The sequence below is a fragment of the Falco cherrug genome, chromosome 4 (genome assembly GCF_023634085.1).
Source record: "Falco cherrug isolate bFalChe1 chromosome 4, bFalChe1.pri, whole genome shotgun sequence".
NCBI lineage: Eukaryota > Metazoa > Chordata > Aves > Falconiformes > Falconidae > Falco > Falco cherrug.
The window spans coordinates 665,944-685,336 of record NC_073700.1 but is presented as its reverse complement, the minus strand read 5'-3'; the positions used below and the strand labels follow the sequence as shown (position 1 = coordinate 685,336).

General features: G+C 41.4%; 1 protein-coding gene across 4 annotated transcripts in view; it reads right to left on the bottom strand.

Moving 5' to 3' along the window:
- The window catches only part of MAPKAPK3 (MAPK activated protein kinase 3), a 50,607-nt gene extending 31,961 nt beyond the window's left edge, over positions 1-18,646 (bottom strand). Inside the window, exons 1-2 of one of the 4 annotated variants that reach the window (XR_008731912.1) lie at positions 18,394-18,646; positions 17,020-17,370 (exon numbers count right to left, since the gene is read on the bottom strand). Coding sequence is in view for 3 of the 4 variants with exons in the window: in XM_055708152.1 (XP_055564127.1) it covers positions 17,020-17,244 (225 nt within the window). In the remaining variant the exon portion in view is untranslated. The remainder of the gene's footprint in view (positions 1-17,019; positions 17,371-18,393) is intronic. The other 3 variants (XM_055708152.1, XM_055708149.1, XM_055708151.1) reach the window with 3 other exon arrangements.
- Positions 18,647-19,393: the final 747 nt, after the last annotated feature.

Below are 19,393 nucleotides of genomic sequence, written 5' to 3'. Positions count from 1 at the left end.
GTTAGCTTAAAAGTAACTAATAATAACAGAATGTAACAACTGTGGATAAACAAGAGGGTGTAAAACATTTTACACCAATGAGTTTTACAGCTACTTGATGACTTGACTGGAGAGAAACCAGGAAACTGAGATTCTGGGATGCAGTCCTACCTGGAGGGGTAAGCACTATGCTAGGCAGTTTTCTATTTATCTTAAAAAAAAAAAAAGGCAAAACCCAAACAAACCCAACCCTCTCCCATCCTCACCTCTGACCCCTTGCCTTAATCCCATCTTCCTCTCCTACCAAGCCTCATCACCCAACGAGCTCTTTTCCCACCCCTTGAAACTAGTACCAGAGCCCCTACCTGGTCAGCTCTTCCCCTGGTTCCTGTGGTCTGTTCCTCTACCTCCAAATCCCAGATTCCATCTACTTTTCTTCCCCTTCCCCATTCTCCACCCCTTGGCTCTGTCTCTGCTTCTGTCGAGGCCCCTCAACCGAACTCAGCCTTGACCCTCTGCTCCCCATCCATCATTTTATTGCTCCTGTCTCTGCTCCCCATCCATCATCTTATTGCTCCTGCCTCTGTCCTGGGTGCTCCTTCAGCAACGTCTCCTCAGCAGATCTCATTCTCTTACCATCTCCAGGTCCCCGTTTCTCTGCACCCCACTCTCTCTGCTGGTACCCAGCAAATCCCTGTTCCTCTGCTTTTGGGGACAAGTGGTAGAGTTGAAGGCCAGACTAGAGATTGCTTCTCTTAGTACCTGCATCCAGAGCCAAGATAAATTTCAGGAGCACAAGGATTCAACCCCTGTGAATATACCTGTTCTGCTGTAGTCTGTGGCACGCCAGTGCAAATGCACCTTTGGGGAAGTCAACTGTTAAAACTGAACACATCTCTACTGACCATTAAAGATTTAGAATCTGGCTGAACTTGGGATGATTTTAATGGTGACAGGACAAGGTGCTCCTAGAACAAAATTCATCCCTCAATGAACTTCAAATCCAAATGAAAGGCAAATCACTAGAAAGTTAATTTGTATTTTATGTAGGCAAAACAATTTTTTCCTCCAGTCTTATTACTGGAAACGGCTGGAAAAATTCTGCCAAAACAACTGTCACAAAACTATTCCTGTTCAGCACAAGAAACACCATCCTTCAAGTCTGTCAGAATATTAAGATGAGAGAGAGAGGCCATGCAGATCAAGGCAATCCCACCAGGAAGCTAAGCTATGAACCTTGCCTACAGGCAAGTGCTTTGTGCAGCCCAATTCTGCGTCCTTCCAGAGGCACAGTAGAGTTCCCTGGTAAGAGCACTCATAATACCATCATTTTTCCTGATGTCTATTTTTTTCTTTTTTACATGAGATTTATCACATTAGTCACAGTTCTGATGTCTTCAACAAGATAAACCCCTCTTAGCAGATATTTCACCTGAACAAGGACAATGACTTTGGCAGTTATTTTTGTTTCTTTTCACAATCAACTCTAATACTGCCTGAGAAGATAATTACATAGAAAAGTAATCAGTATTTTTATCTGACATTACTTTTCCTGACGTTGTCTTCAAACCATATATATATTCAGCTTTCATCATTGCTTACCCTTGCAAGCACCCATTATCCAGAACGATCTACTCTTGGAACAATTCAGATAGTTGATGTTTCCCCATCTTTCCTGATAGGCAGTATCTGTCACTTGATGCTGAAATTTGCAGGGTGCAGATGGTAGTTCCATCCACACATTACGTAGTTCCAACACCAGCACTATTGTAGTGAATCAGATGAACGCTAAGGCACCAAATATAACAGGGTCCCCAAGTGCAGCTGCATAGGAAAGTTCTTTAATTTTTTTAATGTTGCTTTGCTGTCATTCATTAATCCCCAAAGGGAATAAACTTGTACTCAAATATCAGTCTGCATCATTCTCAGTATTTTACTTCTGCCTATTCCTCCCATCTTCTGGAGAGCTAAGTCTTCCATTTTGTTTTGATTTTGTAACATCATATTGATTACTGTGTTATTATTCTGCACCTCTTGCTTCTGCTTGAAAATCATTTACAAAAACAGAAGAATCAAGAACTTAACACAACCCTCAGCATCTTTTACTGTAACTTCATTTGCTTTGTTCAAAGTCTGCCTCATTCCTCTAGAAAGAGATGAGGTGTAGTAAAGAACCAAAAACTGGAATAAAAGACTTTCTAACTTTATTAACGCCTGCTCAATCCAATAATCAAAACTAGGCATTATCTTTATTTTGGCATTATACTACACATAATTGTGCCACTACATTGCTTTTAAAAACATATGTAATTTTTCTACCACTCCAATTTTGGTTTATTTTAATTGAAATAATGAAAATCAATAATTCTTAGACTCATTTATCTGATTGCTTTCCTCTTTCAACAATGGTCATTATCTGTCTTTCAATCCCAGTATACTTACTAGTTGTTTTTATTTTCCTCAGTTCTACTGGGTAACACATCATTTGCATGCCATATTTCTTTGTTGTACAAAGTTTACAGATAAGTAATTTGCTGTTGCCTATTCTCCCATTTCAAACTAACAACAAAATGGTTGAAGTTGGAAGATATTTATATTTCATGCTTCCTTAATTTTGAGGCAATTAGCAATAAATTAACATTTTAAGAATAGAAGATACTTTAAACATAGTCAAGCTAAAGAAGTCTAAGAGAGTATTTGGCCAATTCTGTGCTGGGCTTTTTACAGTACTTAGGTTTCTTGCTTCAGCAGACAGACCCCAATTCAATAGCAACAGCAAGAAAGGGGACGCAGGCTGATGTACAATGAATAGAAGCAGCTCTTGGAGCAGCCAAGCTTCCTGGAAGGCAGTGCTGACAGTTGGCTCATGTTTTCAATCAGCTAGCTACAGACACTACATAAATTCTTACTGCTAGCACAGAACGAGATGCTGTAACTTCAGGTTACAGGAGACTACCTATGGTCTTTGATACTGTGTTGAGTTCCAGGTTACAGCCCTCATGCTAAGAGCTTGAGCTGGGCACATCCTCATCATCTGATCGCGTATCAACCTTATCAACTTACGTGCTGTTGCCCTTGTACCTGGGTCCTCTCAACCAGAGAAGCCATTTGGGAAGTGGTAAGGGAGATGCTATCCTGGAAGCCTTACCTGACTATGTATTATGGAAAACTCAGATTAGTGGAAAGCATGGGCATTGGAAGAACAGATATACTCATCCCAGAATACTCCCTTGATCTTGGGCAACCAAAGCTTGTCCTTTACAGAGAGTCGTTCTTGGACAGTGATTGTGCTGTTCACCCCAGAACACCTCTGTAGGTAGACACCCATGCTGCGCAGTGCAACACACATACTTGTAATGCAGCCCAGCAGGAAGCGGGCACAGGGAACGGTTCCCCAGTACTCTCCAACGCTTTTGAAATTGCACGTAAAAGTAACAACTTCATGTAAAAAGTACTTTGGCCAAACAGTAGATGTACTGGGTAAACATGACTTCTAAGTCCTGCAAGTCTCCCATGGGAACACTTAAATCAAACAAAGTAGCTAGGTAAACTCTGGAATATTCTGCTGAGTAAAATCCTCATATATCCAGATTTTACTCCTCACACACTTAGCAGATTTTAAGATGTAAATTATAATCCTGTGTGGACAAACAGGAAAATGTAAGTGTTGAAACCTGAACATAGACCTCCTGGGCCTGGTGTTAAATTACAGAAACTTGGGTTACTGTAGGGCCATCAGAAGCACAAAGGCAGTGCAGTTATGTCAAACTGCAGAAGTAGCATGCCATTTATTTTGGGACTACTTTTTCCTACATCCTTGATTTATATTAAGCATGGAAGCCTGAGTATTTCCTGAAAATGGCAATGCTTACTGACTTTTATTTTCACTGTTGTGAGAAAACAAATAAAGCCAAAACTGAATTACTATTTCAAGCCAAACTCCAACAGACTTCAGGAAAAAGGCAGAAAAGGAATCTAACATTTTTGTTTTAGTTACTCATCCTACAAGTTTGATTTTGTTGTGTATTTGTGGTTGCTAACAAGGCTCTAGTGGGCTACAGTTCCCAGTAATTAATGTTTATTTGTTCTCCTTTTTCTAAAAAATACAAATTTTGGCTCTCATGTTGTCACACAAGGGTTATATATATATACACATGCAAAAAAAGTGCAGAACAATGTATTTTATTTTGTTTTGAGCTAACAAGCTCTAAGATTTTATAGAACAGTAAACATGCAAATAATATAACAGAACTTACATTTCTATACAACTAGTAAAAAAATTAGGAATAATTAAAAAGTAACTAGTTCGGGAACATATCATCTGTAAAGAAAAAGCTGAGTGGAGAGATAATACACTTTTACCTGGCCTCAGAAAAAGTTCAAATGCAAATGCTAGTTTTATTTTTAAAGCAAATTTACTTTTTTCTTCTTTAATGTATGCCTTATTAGGTACTGAAAACTCCAAATGTAATAGTTTGGAAAAAGATTAACAGCAAATTTAATCATACTTTGGAAGTACAGTTTCTATTTATTCAATGTTAAATGGATCTGAGAGAAGAAAAAGGGGTAAACTGCAAAGAGTGATGTCTCACAGATTACTTTCCCCTCCTATAATTTTTAATAATAAAATGGAAGTTTTGAGGTGGAAGGAAAAATTGACATTTACTGACATTTAGCAGTTAAAATTTAATCCTTCCAGAGGATGAATAGCAGAAAAAGTTGGGGGTGGAAGAGAAGGGAATCAATTTCTGCCCTGATTGCACTGAAGAAAAAAGTTTAAAAGCATGGAATAAACTGAGTGAAAGCACAAAACAATGAGTATTTGCAGATTAAGTTCTCCCAGGCATGGAGGGGGATGCCAGCAGTCCCAGGAACACTGATTTTGGACTCCCTAGAAATATCTCCTACAAAACAAGCAGTCAGCTACAAACCATTGATGGTAATCAGTCGTAGGAAACTGGAAAAAGAGATCACTGGTCCTGATGTCTCAGTGGCAGTAATTAGTGACCAATACACACTAACATATAGGTCAAAATCCACATAGGAGTCTATTATTTGTTTAGGAAAATGCTTTATAAATGTAATTAACTCATTTTTTAAAAGCGAATAGAAAAGAGTAAAATTTCCATGAGTTTTGTACCAGGGACACCAATCACTCTATGCAGATGCAAGCTGAAATGCAAAACATCAGCCCAGATTTCTGCACGATCATGCAACAAAATGTGCATAGGAATCTAAAAATTGACTACAGTCCAAAGGTATAAGGTATAAGGTATGAATAATTTGCAGATTTAGATCAAATGTAGTTTGGAAGTGTAAATTATCTTGATTACAGTTAATTTATTTTTTAATTAATGTTTAAGTATTATTTGAAGGCTTGAACAGACATCTTAAGACAACTCAATGCAACCTGATTTCTCAGTAGGGTCAGCACATTTGAAAAGACATCCCTCCTTTGAATCATTTCAAATTAAGTAGTTGAAATTGAGGCAGCTCTACTCTGGTGAACTCTTATAAAAAAAAACTCTGATGTACTAGGGCGCTTTGAAAGATACCATCCTTCAGAGAAGGTGAGGAACCTTTGGGTAATACGAAGCAATCATAAAACAGGACCTTGATTCATATTAATAATATATTAACAGCACTAATCTCAACCAAAGAGCATTTAATGCACTTGTGCATATAAAGGAGTAATGTCATGCAGTTGTCTACTGGTAATCCCTTTCACAGCAGGAAATCAAATGAAGATGGAACACATTAATGTTATTCATTTTTAATATAAAACAGTGCAATATTCCTCAGTGATGTAGGTAGTATGTTGTGCACATGAGAAGTTGATGACTAGCAGTGATATTAACAATACCTTCCCCTACCAAGTCATCCCTATTTTAACTTGCTCAAATGCAGGTCTGTAGATGAATTTTAAAAGACAGAAATGACCACTTTGGTCTGCTGAGTCAGAGCATTCTCAAAAAAACAAAGATGAAGAAATCTCATCTGGAACAAGCACAACTTGTGTTAGAAAATGATTGTTCAGCACTTAACACAGTCATAGCACAGTGAGTGGGCTCAGGTGTTCACATTTAGAAGGTTTACATAAACAAAACCTGAGAATACAAATCTCCTCATGACCTTTGATGCTTGGGATAGATGGGAAAGATGACATGTAAGAAACTCCACATTCAGCAGTAGCATGGATCCTTTCCATCCTGTCCTTAGAGGACTGCCACACATACCTTTCTCACACTGACTGTATCCAGGCTCCAAGCTCAACCATTCTCCTCCAAAACTGCCCTCCTGTGAAACATGCTCCTTTGCTTGTAGAATGCTGGCAAACTCCTGCTTTAGTCTTTAAACTGTCTTACAGAGTTATTAACTCATATTGCCAAAAATCAAGACTGTCACTGATACCAAGAACCAGCCTGGAGTATTTTGATTTAACAAAAAATTATTAATGCTGTGTTGGATGTTTTATTGAACCAACACTTGTGAGAACTTTCTCCGTACTTCCCCTGTGAGACTTAGCTGTTGTGCACTAACACACAACACTGCATTCACCCTCCCTCACACCCCCACAACAGTGATTCAGACAGCAGAGAGGTGGGAAAGACTCAGAATTAATTGCTCTTGTATAAAGTCTTTTACCAATAATGCATATCACTGTTTTCTCCTCCTCCGTACTGCAGTAAGAGATTAGTTTTTGTAGATCTTGAGTGTCACTTCCCATTTTTCAATGATAACACAGGCATATAGGCCCAGCCCAAGTTAAGTCACACTTGCCTGCCAAAACAGAGGCACCTGGCAATCACGGTTTCTTAAACGCAACTGGAACTGCAAGTCACTCTCACACTCCCTCTGCTTTCACGAGGCCTTTAATCACAGCGTCTCAGCAACAGGAAGAAGTTATTACAGAGCTGAGACTGGAGGAAAATTCCACTTGATACTAATCCACAGGAACTGAGACTGTTTCTAAATTAATTGACCTTTCCTCATCTACCACTCTCACTTTGTCAGCCTGCTTCCTTGCACTCTGGTGCCAGAAATCCTTTGAGATGCTACTTTGTACGTTTCCAAACATAAAGAATATCAACCACCTAACTAAATGTAATAAACCTGGCAAAACACCTAATTCTGGTAGACAAGACAGCTATCCAGAGATTTTGCCCTTTGTAAGAATGACTTGCATACCACAAACTCCAATGCAGAACCAGATACTTGTTAAGAAAGTGACAGAAATAAACAATAAGAATACAACCAGCTATCAAAAGTGGGCTGCAATTCTATTCTAAGTTGCAGATACAAAATTTAGTCTTTAGAAGTCATTAATAGGCATCCAAAAGATTGAATTAAAACTGTGCGTGCACTTGGGTCCATGATTTCATTATGTATTTGAGCCAGCTGAAAGCATGAACTTCCCATTTCTCTAAAGTTTCAGCTTCTAGTTTTAACTGTCTTCAGCAGTTGCTTTTTACCATAATTTCTATTAAAGGTGAAAATAAGCAGTAGAATGTGCCAAAAAAGAAATTTCACCAACATTACACTCTTTGCACTTCCATGAGCCAGGTCTTATGAAGTGCCTTCCTGTCCTGCCCTTCATAAGACGAAAAAAAGAATAAAAAAAAACAACTAAGTATGAATAGCCCTTATGAAAAATCCATTTCACTTTATGTTTATACTCTAATTTAGACAAGAACAACTCACCCAGGAAGACACACCCTGACATGAAACTATTATGCAAGTGACAGACATTACCCAGAGCTACAGCCGTCCATGAAGCTAAGATGGAAGTTCCACCTCCCTATGGAGGGTATTTTACACCTGCAGCACCAATACAATTTACACAAGAGACACAATAAGGTGCCTTCTGATGCTCTAAGTTTCATTACTTATCCTGACAGTCTTGTAATTATAAATTGTAATAACACGATCTAGAAAACCACAGCTAGATTTGTACAGTATATTGAAACAATGGGGGTTTTCCTTTGCATTTGCAATAGTCAGAAGAGCACTGCTTTTTCTCTCCAGATCTTCACAGCATCACTACCACTCAGCTCCTGAGGCAATGAATTTCACAGGTTAACTACGTATTAGAAAATACTTTTTAACAATGCAATTTTCCAAGGTCAATAGGAGTGAGGCTTAGTTCCCACCCTAAGGGGATGGGTTCCTCAGAAAATCCATCTGAGCAGGTTTAATTGGAGCAGGGTTCACATTACTGGGCAAGGTAAAAGGACTGATCATTTTTCATGTTATCATTCATAAGCAGACATTGAATATGGGTCAGAAAGAATAGTGCTCTACTCACTGCTACAGGTTTTGCATGTATGCAAGTACTATTTTCTTCAAAGAAAGAAAAACTATTTAAAAAGCAGAGGACAGAGCAGTGCCCTTCAGAACAGAGGGCTTGAAAGAACAGGAAGCTTCTAAGGATCAAGGAACCATCAAGCCCCGTCACCCTCCCAAGTGTCGAATTTTGACTGTAAATTGATTGGAAAGGGAAGAGTAGAACAAAATGAAAGGCTTTTACTCTTCACAAAGACAATGGAGATGTTGTACTGTAGCATGGCTGCAGCAAGGGCCTCTACCGCGGCAAGGCAGCTGAGCCAGAAAATGCAGCCTCCTCCCCTCCCTACCTTCAAGCGCTGACATCTTTGGTGTTAACAGCTCGGTTGCTGTGGAAACCAGACTGCTTTTGACAAAGCCACATTGACTAAAAGCAACATGTGGGAAAATGGAATAAGGCCCCAAGAGAAATTAATCCTTTACAAGAAAACTAATAAATACATTTTTCGTTAAAAATGAAGCAAGTGAACAGTATATTTCTCACCATTACAATTACAAGCAGGAAGAACACTAGCAGCTATAGCAGTACCAAACACCAGGCCTTGTGGCACTGCAAATGGAATTTTAAGGACTCATCATCCCTGAAATATATGGTAGATGTGGTGCTAAGGAATACACAGGAGTCCCACGCAGAACCAGATGCACAAGGCGGCTGCTCCCTATCCAGTTTTCAACTCTTCTCCTTTGAAAACAAAAATAAAAACCAAATCCACTCCACAGTGTAACAGAAACCAATGGCAGCTACAAATCACTAGTCAAGTGCTTTCATCAGGCTTACACCTGATTCACACCTAGGCAAACTATGCACCTCAGCCAAAATTTCACCACACAGGAAAGTTCAGTGGATGAAGAGCATGAGTCACTCCACATCCTGCCATTTCCTAAGAGTTTATATATTTCAGAAGTGCTGTCCAAAAAACCAAATAAGAAAGGTTTTCTGAGCTCCCCCCTTACAATGGGCTTAATAAATTTGTCCTCAGCCCTAGCTGACACAGACCCCAGGAGCTGCCTTAGGGCCTGTTACTTGGAATGCCAGCATACTTAAGAGAGTATTCAAGAAAAAAAAAAAAAAATCCTGGGGAAAAAACCCATGGGAAGAGCCAGAGTTTCAACTGGCAAGACTTTAAGATCTGTGAACAGTGCAACTTTAGTAAGACTGGCTCCTTAGCCATCTGAAATGTCTTGTAAAAATGGCACATTTGGGGTAGTTTGTTTGGGTTTAAGTTCAGCAAGCAAACTTTTCTGGATGAAAAACCAATTTTACATAAATATTTGCTTTTTCTCTTAAAACAGGCCATGAAAGCTTCGATGCAAAATGCCATACATTACAAAGATTCAGGAACTAGAAGACCATGCGTGATTTACATGCTGAGCAAGAATTCTCTTCCCCTTCACTCTGATGTATTAAAATGCTGGAGCGTTATAGCTTAATCTCATTTACAGAGCTTTGAATCATCTTAAGTACTTAGGAAGTCTGTGTAAAATACCACAATCCACACAGTTTATACACTAATCCAGACAGACCACACCACCAGCTTTCACTGGTGCTGATGGAAAGAAGTTCTCACGGTTTTCCAATTAAGTAAACAGGTCATCTACTCTCCACCTCCAACACTGGCCCCATCTCTGCACTTTCCTTTTCATGAATGTCGCCACATCTTCCTACAGTGTAAGAGCCACAATGCAAACAGTTCAGACAACTCCACTGTACCCAAAGAAATGAGGATAGCTATGCAGACAGCTATACTGTTACTACTAGAATATCACACATGATCCTGAAGTCTGGCATTCTAAAGACACACTTAACATTGAAAAATTCCATAACCAGGAAACATACACACTTCACAGGAGAAACGGCAACTTTTTCAGTCAGGCAAATAGTAACTGCAAAAACATTTAGGGATGCAAAATGTTGCATATGATTGTGTAAATAAATCAACAATTGTATCTTTTTTTTTAATAATGACTGTATACAGTTAAGATTAACACAAAACAGTCTTTATATGCAAGAGACTAGTATATTAAGTTTCTCAAAAGCACACTGGCTTTTGCTCCCAGCAAGAGTGACATGCTCCTTCTTCGTGTTTCCCATGAATTTATAACAACATGAAGATAATATCTTTTTTCTGTTGAGACTTAACTGGCAGCAAGCTATCATGAGAAGTCATTTATTTGCAGACCAGGCTGTTACCATACACAGAAAAAAATATACTAAGGAAAAAATGATGCATGTGAGCTGTGATATTCAGGTGTGGCCCTGATCTTCCCAAATTAGATGCTATCAGGTTTTTCCAGTCTGGGCATCTCTGTAGATTGTATTACTGTAAGTAAATGAGGTTGAAGTACACTTGTCTTGTAAATGAACTTTAAAATTCTTGCTTACTGTTCCCTTGCACCAAAGCTGATTTGCAAAATCCAGTTATCTGTAATGAGACTCCCAGCTACCATGAATCAGTGAGGTTTTACTTCAGTTAAATGGAATAGGAAGTTTTAGACTCTAAAGGGAGGAGGGGAGACAGAAGGGTCTTCCAGTCCAAAGGGGGCATCAAGTGACCAGTTGTGTCTGACCAGTACACACACGTGCTCTCTCTTTAAGCACCTTCCTCGCAATTGAAATAAGATACGTATCTATAATACTTCCTCAGATCTTGGAACCTGGGTGATGGCAGGGGAACACACCTTGATCTTCCCAAGCTTTGCTGGTACCCAGAAGTCAGGGTATAACTTGTGCCAGCTTGCTAGCACACTAGAAAAAAGCACAGAAACTGCAAAGCATAGTTTTGTTTTTTTCAAGATGACCTAATGGTTCACAGCATTTGCCTTTCTGTTTGCACTTTTTAGGCTTAATGAACTGCCATTGAACCTAGTAAGAATTTACTACACATGGTTCTATTATTTCAGACCAAGCCCTGTTTTGTTTTGGTTTTTTAATTATTTGCTGTATTTAAAATAATGACAAAACCAGTCAATAACGTCAGATTTTAAGTAAATTGATAAAATCCACCTTTTTAAATTAACTAGTCCAACTGACACTCCAGAATGTACATATTTGGGCCAGAATGGCACCAAGTGCTCAAAGACTCAGGTCTTGAATGACTCACTGGTTTAAAAACAATTCTTGTAGCAGTAGAAATGACCCACTTTTTAATCAACTGAAAGTTATTTTAGGTATTTTATGCATATTTACGTAATACTTACCAAGATTGGCACTGAAGGATAAAATTCAAGGACCTATGCTATCTGTATTTTAGGTACTCCTCCATACACTGGGGGCTGCCATTTAAGTAGAACTTTTTTGAACTCACATTCATTCTACACTGTATCTGGCTTTGATCTACAACACACAGCTCCTGAAGTTTATTACTCATACTCAGCTGTGGTACTGATACTGAATTTCCTGTAGCATGAGATAAACCAGTATAAATAGGCTGCAGGAAACATGGTAGGTAAGAGTGAACTACAGAATAAAAGTGCCAGTTTCCTCAAGAAACATACAACTGCTCCTGTAAAGCAAGAGCTCCTTCATTCTGCACAAAACCCAACCAACACTTGGTTCCCCTGAATTCCCACCACAGTTCTGGCTTAGTATAATGTTATTTTTCTAAAACATTATTTTCTAAATAACATTCTAAAAACGCTGAAATGTTTAATTCCTAACCTGGCATAATTTTCTTGTCTTCTAAAAATCCAACGTACAGCACGTAAGAAGATAGTTAATATTTCCTATTCCACAATCAATCATCAGACCTTCACTTTCACTGTATGCATTGCCTTCTCCACTGCTACATTCTTTTCCTTGATCATAATCTTATTTCAGGCAATAAACAGGGTATTTTACAAGTACCAGCTATTTAGATAACTTGCAAAACAAATACTTTGGACTCTACAGTCTCCTGTTTGTGAGCAATCATGACCCAACTTCACGGTATACTAACTGAAAACAGACTACCCAGCAATTAGCTTACGTGATACAGTATTATTTAACATAATCAGAAACATTAAAATTGAATGAGAGACAGAAACATAGCTCAAGACTAAAGGAAATTAAGGTGTTGCAGAATGACTATCTTTCTCCACAGTGACTCCACTTAACATTCTCTATATAGTTTGTCCAATGCATGGTTTCCAAGATCCACGAAACATTCCTTAAATCTAAGCAAGGAGCCTGTTAATTTTTGTGTTTGCTTTTTGCTTTATTTAACATTTGGGCTTCACTTATTCGTCTTCAAATCAGCAAGTTGCATACACTGCATTGTTGGCACTTAGCAGCAAAGGACATTTTCCATGAGGCAGGCCATGGCTTATCTCACTCTTTATTCCAGAGAACAAGATCTATGTGTAGATGTGGCACTTAGGGACACAGTTAGGGGTGGACTTGGCAGTATTAGGTTAACGGTTGGACTCTATGATCTTAAAAGCCTTTTGCAATCTAAATTATTCTGTGAGCTAGCAGGTCCATTCATATATACCCCGCCTTAACCCAGAGGTCTCAGATGACTGGAAGGCAGCTGCAGTATACAGCACACGCACAGCACTGCAGAGGAGAAGCACTTTACCCACTGCCATACTGTTTTTCAGGAGAGCTTTCATACCAAAAGTACCAGTACACTCATAACCTATGTACTTTGTTTTCCTTGAAGTTCCAAGGGTCTTTTTTTGCTGCTATGCCTAAATTTTCCTTCCTTTTCTTCTCCTGGAAAGAAGCAACATCTGTTTACTGAAAAGTGAATAGTATGCCAACGACATGTAGCACTGTTTTTACAGCCTGAAACATCCACCAAAATCCTGAAGCTGCAGATGCAGAGAATCCCAATACCCCAGAAGAACACTCTAAAACTCTCTTTTCTTAATCCCAACTCTGTCTGAGCCCTTTCTACCATCTTTCACAAAAATTAAGTAGGTCATCAAATGCATTGAAATATTATTTTGACACCGTTTAGCAGGAATTTGTGCCCCCCCAAAAAAGAAAAAGTAGTGAGCGAAAAAGAAAGAACAATGTAGGCTGGGGATTTTTTTAATGGAAGGCAAATCCCAAGAGTTCACATTTATCCTCACAGGTAGTCAGCTATATCAGTCTCCTCCCCTCCCTAAAAACAGGGAGGAGTGTGAAAAACAGCGGAGAACACTCAGGCTGATGACAGTGTTAAATGAGAGGAGGTTAAGTTTTAGCCCCGCAAGGTAAAGTGAACAGAAGGGGGCAGGCTGGCAAAGAAGAGATAAAAATAGAAGAGTGACTAGACTTCACTTGACTGCTATTTCTGGACCAACTACAGAAAGAGATCTGAGAAGGTTTTATATTTGTAAGGGAGAGAGAGACTAAACCATAGTTGCCTTCTAGAAGGCCATAGTCCTGCACAGCACTTTTGTTTATGCTTCTACTTTTCTAAATCCCTGCATTCTCACTATTTGGGAACAGTGCTGTTCAGCCAAAATGCCATTATGTATCTAAGTGAGTAACCAGATGAGATTTTCTGGAGCAGGACAGCAATGCATGTGGCATTTCAATCTAACAGAAACAAAGCTGACAGCACATTGTAAAAGTGTGTAGCAAATCACAATGCCAAGCAAGAGCAAACTAAGCCACATAATACTTTACGAAAATAACCAAAGCCCTGCAGCATCTCTGAGAGGATGTCTGGTGTTTTCCGACTCCAAAATGATGAGTGAAATCCTAACTAGTTCCCATTATGGACGTAGACTGAAGATGTCAACAGGGACCTCCCAAATACAGTATGTAGTACTTGACTGACATGTGGCTCCAGGGATGAATGTTTCTGCTTGTTGGAGCCCTTTTCTCTTGAGTACCTCAGTTAAAATTCCTTCAACTGAGTAATTTCTATCCAGACCCTGGCTGTGCTGGCTTTGTTCCCATATAAAAGAAAACCTGCAGGCAGAAAGCAGCGCCATCTGCCAAGTCAGAAGCTGCTTTAATGGGCAAGTTTGGTGTGAAGGGGAATAGACTATTATGCTTTATCTTCAGCAGCAGGAGTGATGTTTTTCCTTTGCCAGGAGTAGGTTACAGTGAGCACACTCACACCTGAGGTATTTGTCCACAAATATACATAGATCTCAATGGATACTGCACAAGCAACCTCCAGGGGAAAAAAAAAAAAAGAAAAAAAAAAAAGATATCCATCCAGCATCCCTTTTTTCCTGTTCAACTTGCAATTCAATCTTTACATTTCTCTTTACCTGTCAGACCAGTAGGGGTTTTTCTTCTGTGACATCTTCATCAGCCTCCACTTTCTATTCCTGTAAGTGAATGATAACCTTGCCATCACACCTAGGAAGAATAAGCAGTGGCAAGGCTGAAAAGTCAAGGCCCTATTGTCCCTACGCAGAGAATTATGCACCGAAGCTGTTTCTGAACATTTTTTTCCTCAAGTTTCTTGTCCCTTTTCCATAACTGTTTTGACTGGATGGTTTGCTCTGAAGTCTCATCTGGAGCAGGACTGGAGACTTGCGTGGCCCAGTTCAGGTTTCATAAGAAACAATGGAAAAGCTTCCTCTGAATATCTTCATCCTTGCAAATATCTTCAGGGCTCAGAAAAAAAAATATCTTTCCATTCTTGCCAATTAACTAAGCTCAGCTTTTATCTCTCCTTGTTGGGTTATCTTCTCATTAGACCATATTTGGAGAGAACAGTGGATTCTCTCTGGGCTGCTGGCAGTTTTACTTAATTGCATATTTAACTTTTTATTCAGCACTTAAACTCATAACGATGAGAAATACATACACGCAAGCAGCAAACTATTATCTGCCATTTAAACTCCCTAAAGAACTCGAACATCTTAATATATCTGTCCCTTTCAGAAGAAAAGTGCACCTATTCCACAGCTGGTGGGGTGGGGGCTGGGGAACATAAAAAACACATATATAACAATTTCAGTGATATATTAGTCGTAACTGACAAACCGCCATTTTGGGAAGGGGGGATGGGGCGGTACTTTTGTCCTTAATATATTTTAAAAGTTCTGAAAAAAATCAACCAATTCAATGACTGCTGAACAGACACTGGTATTACAAGGATCTACTATAGATTTATCCTCCCCATCAGGCAGAGCACATTGTCAGGGCACAGCAACTTTACTTCTCTTTTCCCCCTCCACAACTCTGAGCACTGAATTTAAAAAATATAGTTTACAGATGCTAATATTATCCATAGGAATGTTTGTCCAATTTGATTCCAGAGCTACAGAATTTTCTGTGGAACACACTTGTTGCCACTGGACCGTGCTCTGGAATGGCAACTTTATTTTAAAATGCTTCCAGCCCTTATGACTGCAAAACCTTTGAAGTATGAATGGTCTACAATCAGGAACAAAGCCTCTGAACTCTTCAGAAACAGCAAACAGTTTCAGTATTAACTATTATCCTTCATTTCAATATGCTAAGTATAGAAATTAATGTTGATAGCCCTTCAGAAGGTTCTAATTAATGGATCACCTCAGAGCTGTAAAAACCTGACACTCCCCTATGCAGGCGCAAAACCCCAGTACTTCCAGTCTGTTTGCCAAAACCTCCACTTTCCCCATGATACAACTTCTGTGAGTCAGCTACATGAAGCTAATACAAAAAAACAGTGTGATAATGAAAATGAGTGTGTTGGAAACATGTGAATTAATCAGCATGTTATTGTATTATAAGCTTTTCTAGTTCCTCTATTAAAAATCTTTTCAATACACAAGGCTACCAGATGTTTCCAGTTTGCTCTGTCAAAGTGCAAAGGCTTTGCTGGGGACAGCAGTTCCAGCTCAGTGAAGGTAACACCATACCCAGACCTTGGCAAGCCCTCCAGCTGACCACTAGCAGATTTGTCCTGCTGTTAGCAAACATGGAGCGTGAGGTTTAAGAAAAGGAAGGGTACCTGCAAGCCTTCTAGACATCCCAGCTAGTAAGATTAACACCAGCAAGGACTCAGTAACACTCTTAAGTAATTCTCATGACAATTACTTCAGCTGGTTTTCCATCTTGCTATACAGAACCATCCTTGTTCTCATTTGAGGTGCTTTTTTCTGACAGTGTGGTTTAAAAGCATCAGGGAAATCTTCAAGTTTAAAAGCTGCAGAGCAAAAGGCAGGTAAGCTTTATGTTCTCTTAATGAATGGTTATTGCTCCATTTATTTAAGTGGTACTTATCACCATAAATATCTACTAAACCTACTTGCTATACTGGTGTAATCAGTGCTTTCCCAGGTAATACCCTTCTTTAAATGGATTGCAAGAATAAACAGGAGAATAAGTGAGTAAACAACTAGGAATACCCCTTAAGAAAACTCTTCAAAGGGAAGAAAGCCTGAAGACCAATGAACACTCAAAAACTTCCCAGTTTAGGCCTATTTAATTGCACAAGATCCAAAATAGTTTCCTTCCCAAGTACTGCATAATATGTTCATTCAAAATCACAGAACACACTAAGACACTGTTCTCTCTCCTATTTTTTGTCTTTTAAATATGAACATGTGAATTTTACAGCTGATAACATTCATCTGAAAACTCACACAGAATATTCTGGAAAAGACTCAAGTTTGGACTACAGTGTTGTAAGTAACAGAAAACAGCTCCACATATTAAAATTCTTTAAGCAGCACCCTTTGTGAAATGTAAGCAGCAGAACAAGTAGCTTTCACAGGGCTTTTGAAGTGAACTCTGGCCTCCAAACCATAAATAAAGAAAAAAAGAAAAAGCCTACATACCTTCAAAGCACATTTCTGGCCCGTCTCCTTGTTGAAACACTCCAGTACTTTGCCATTGACTCCTAACCCTAGCACCCGTTTGGAGAGTTTGTAGTCATCTGTAACTGCGTGTTTTTTTATCTCTAGTTTGACATGGGCTGGTCCCCCAGGCAAGGATTTCACGCTGCTCTTGCTATCCACGTGACTTTCTGGCTGGGATTCCTGTTCACCTTCACTTTGTTCCATATCAAGGAAGAGTCTGAGATGACAGAGATACCCAGCAGATTCCCTGTGGGGTACACTCGGCCGAGTCCCTCTTCTTAGGCAATCAAGCCCTGTGCATCAAACAGTCCATTTGCTCGCCATTTAGTCCTGAGTAAAAATGTAAATGAATATTAATAATTAACATCAGCTAACTGTTCTCTCACCTGACCACTTCTCTCTCTTCCTTTCTTAACAAGATGATCAGGCACTAGAGAGACCAAAAGTGGAGGTTCAGCACAGGAAAGTACATTTAATTTAGCTTTACAGACCAGTCACCCCAGTTCCAATATATACTATCTATCAGTCTGCAGTTATAAATTACTGCTTTTACTGCAACAAGTGCTTGTGCTGAGTTTTGGAGTGAAGTCTTACTCAGCTAAGCTCTGTACAACTGAACAGAGGTAGCTTCTGCTTCAGGGAGCTTACAAACCTGCATCAACAACCTGTTGCCTCAATGTTTTACGTAGAGATCTCCACAACTGTCCCCCACCTCATCCCAATATTCCAAGTTACGCAAGTGAACCACAAATACCTGGATTAAACCCCTGGGCAGGCATCAAACCTGATGCTGGCCAGCATTTACTGAATTGTCCCGGTCCACAGAGCAAGGGGCATGTCTGATTACTTCGGGGACCATCAAACCACCCAAAAACATGGGTACACGGAGATGCAACAGCGTGGCTCCCAAAGCTGAGGGGCTGCCTGACGCTGCTGGGCACCAGAGAGCCCCAGGCCTTTCAGGAGTGCGGCCCCGGGGGAGGTCCCAGTCCTAGGGCCTCCAAGCCCCCCCCCCCCTTAACACGGCTGAACCACGAGCAGGCAAAGCCCCCCAGGGAGGCTGCAGACCGTTCCTCACGCAGGGGAGCTGCCGGGCCCGAGGCCTGGCCCTCACACAGGCGCCCCGGGCGAAGGAGCGGCTCCCTCAGCGCCGACCGGCGGCGGGGCCGCTCCCTCTGCCCCTCACACTGCGGGGCGGAGGGCGGGAAAACCCTGAGGTGAGATGAAGCAAGGTGAGGCAGGCCCCATGGCACGCAGCGGGGGTTAGCGGCGACGGGGAACCGCCGGGGTATTAACGGCGGAGGTGGAAGGAGGAGGGGGCTCCACCGCTGGGCCCCACCGGAAGACGGTTACCTGCCCGTGGCGGCTCAGCGCGGCCCCAGCCGAGGCTTCCCGGTGCGGAGTCCCGGAAGGCGGGGTCTGCCTGGGCCCGCCCCGACGCCCTGGGCAGGTGCGCGCCGCCTCCCCCCAGCCAGCGCTGAGGGGAGGCCGCCGCCGGCGGGGCCCGAACCGCCCCGACCCCGGGGGAACCTGCAGGTTCCCCCCGCGGTCGGGCCGGGCCCCGCGCGGGCTGAGGGGGGAGCGGGAGGCCGGAGCTGCCTCATTCCCCGCCCCCCCGCACCACCCCCGCAGGGCGGGCGGTGCCCGGCGGCAGGTTCCCCGTGGAAGGTGGGGAACAGCCCCTGCAACAGGGTGGTGTTTGCCAGGCATCGGCCACGTTAGTTAGCTATTGGGATGAAATGGCCCTGCTGGGGGGGAACACGAAGGCGGGGGCGAAGCTGCCTCGGCGGCTCCGAGCTTGTGCGGCAGCGCGCCCGCGCGGTGGCGGGGCCGGCACGGCACGGCACGGCTCGGCTCGGCCAGGGGCACCGCCGGCCGCCCCCGCCACCCCCGGCTCGCTTTAGGAAGGGGGAATGCATTGCCCCTTCACTCCACACCCTGTTTGCAACAGTGGGGGTACGGCTGCGGAGCAAAGCGCTCGGTACTGGGCAGGCTGTGATCCTTCAGACGCTGCGGCCGCCGAAATAGCCGGTGCTGTTACAAAAGGCGACCTTATCTGCCAAATAAGCGGTCGGTATTTCCTTGCGTTTTGGTATGTACAGTCAGGATATTAAAATATTAAAAGCGACGGTTCCCACAGCAACTGTCACTCATCGCTGGTGCGCAGCGTGTAGTTATAGGGATGTGAAATGCTGAGTTTTTTCCTACATGCAAAGATGAGTCATGCATTGAAATGGTGCTGTGTTTGTATCACTGGAAAGAGCTTAAAGTTCACATGCCTTACGAGTTAAAAATACATTTGTCATTTTACATAACGTAATGGCATCTGGAGTTCTAGCGGTTAGGAAAATAA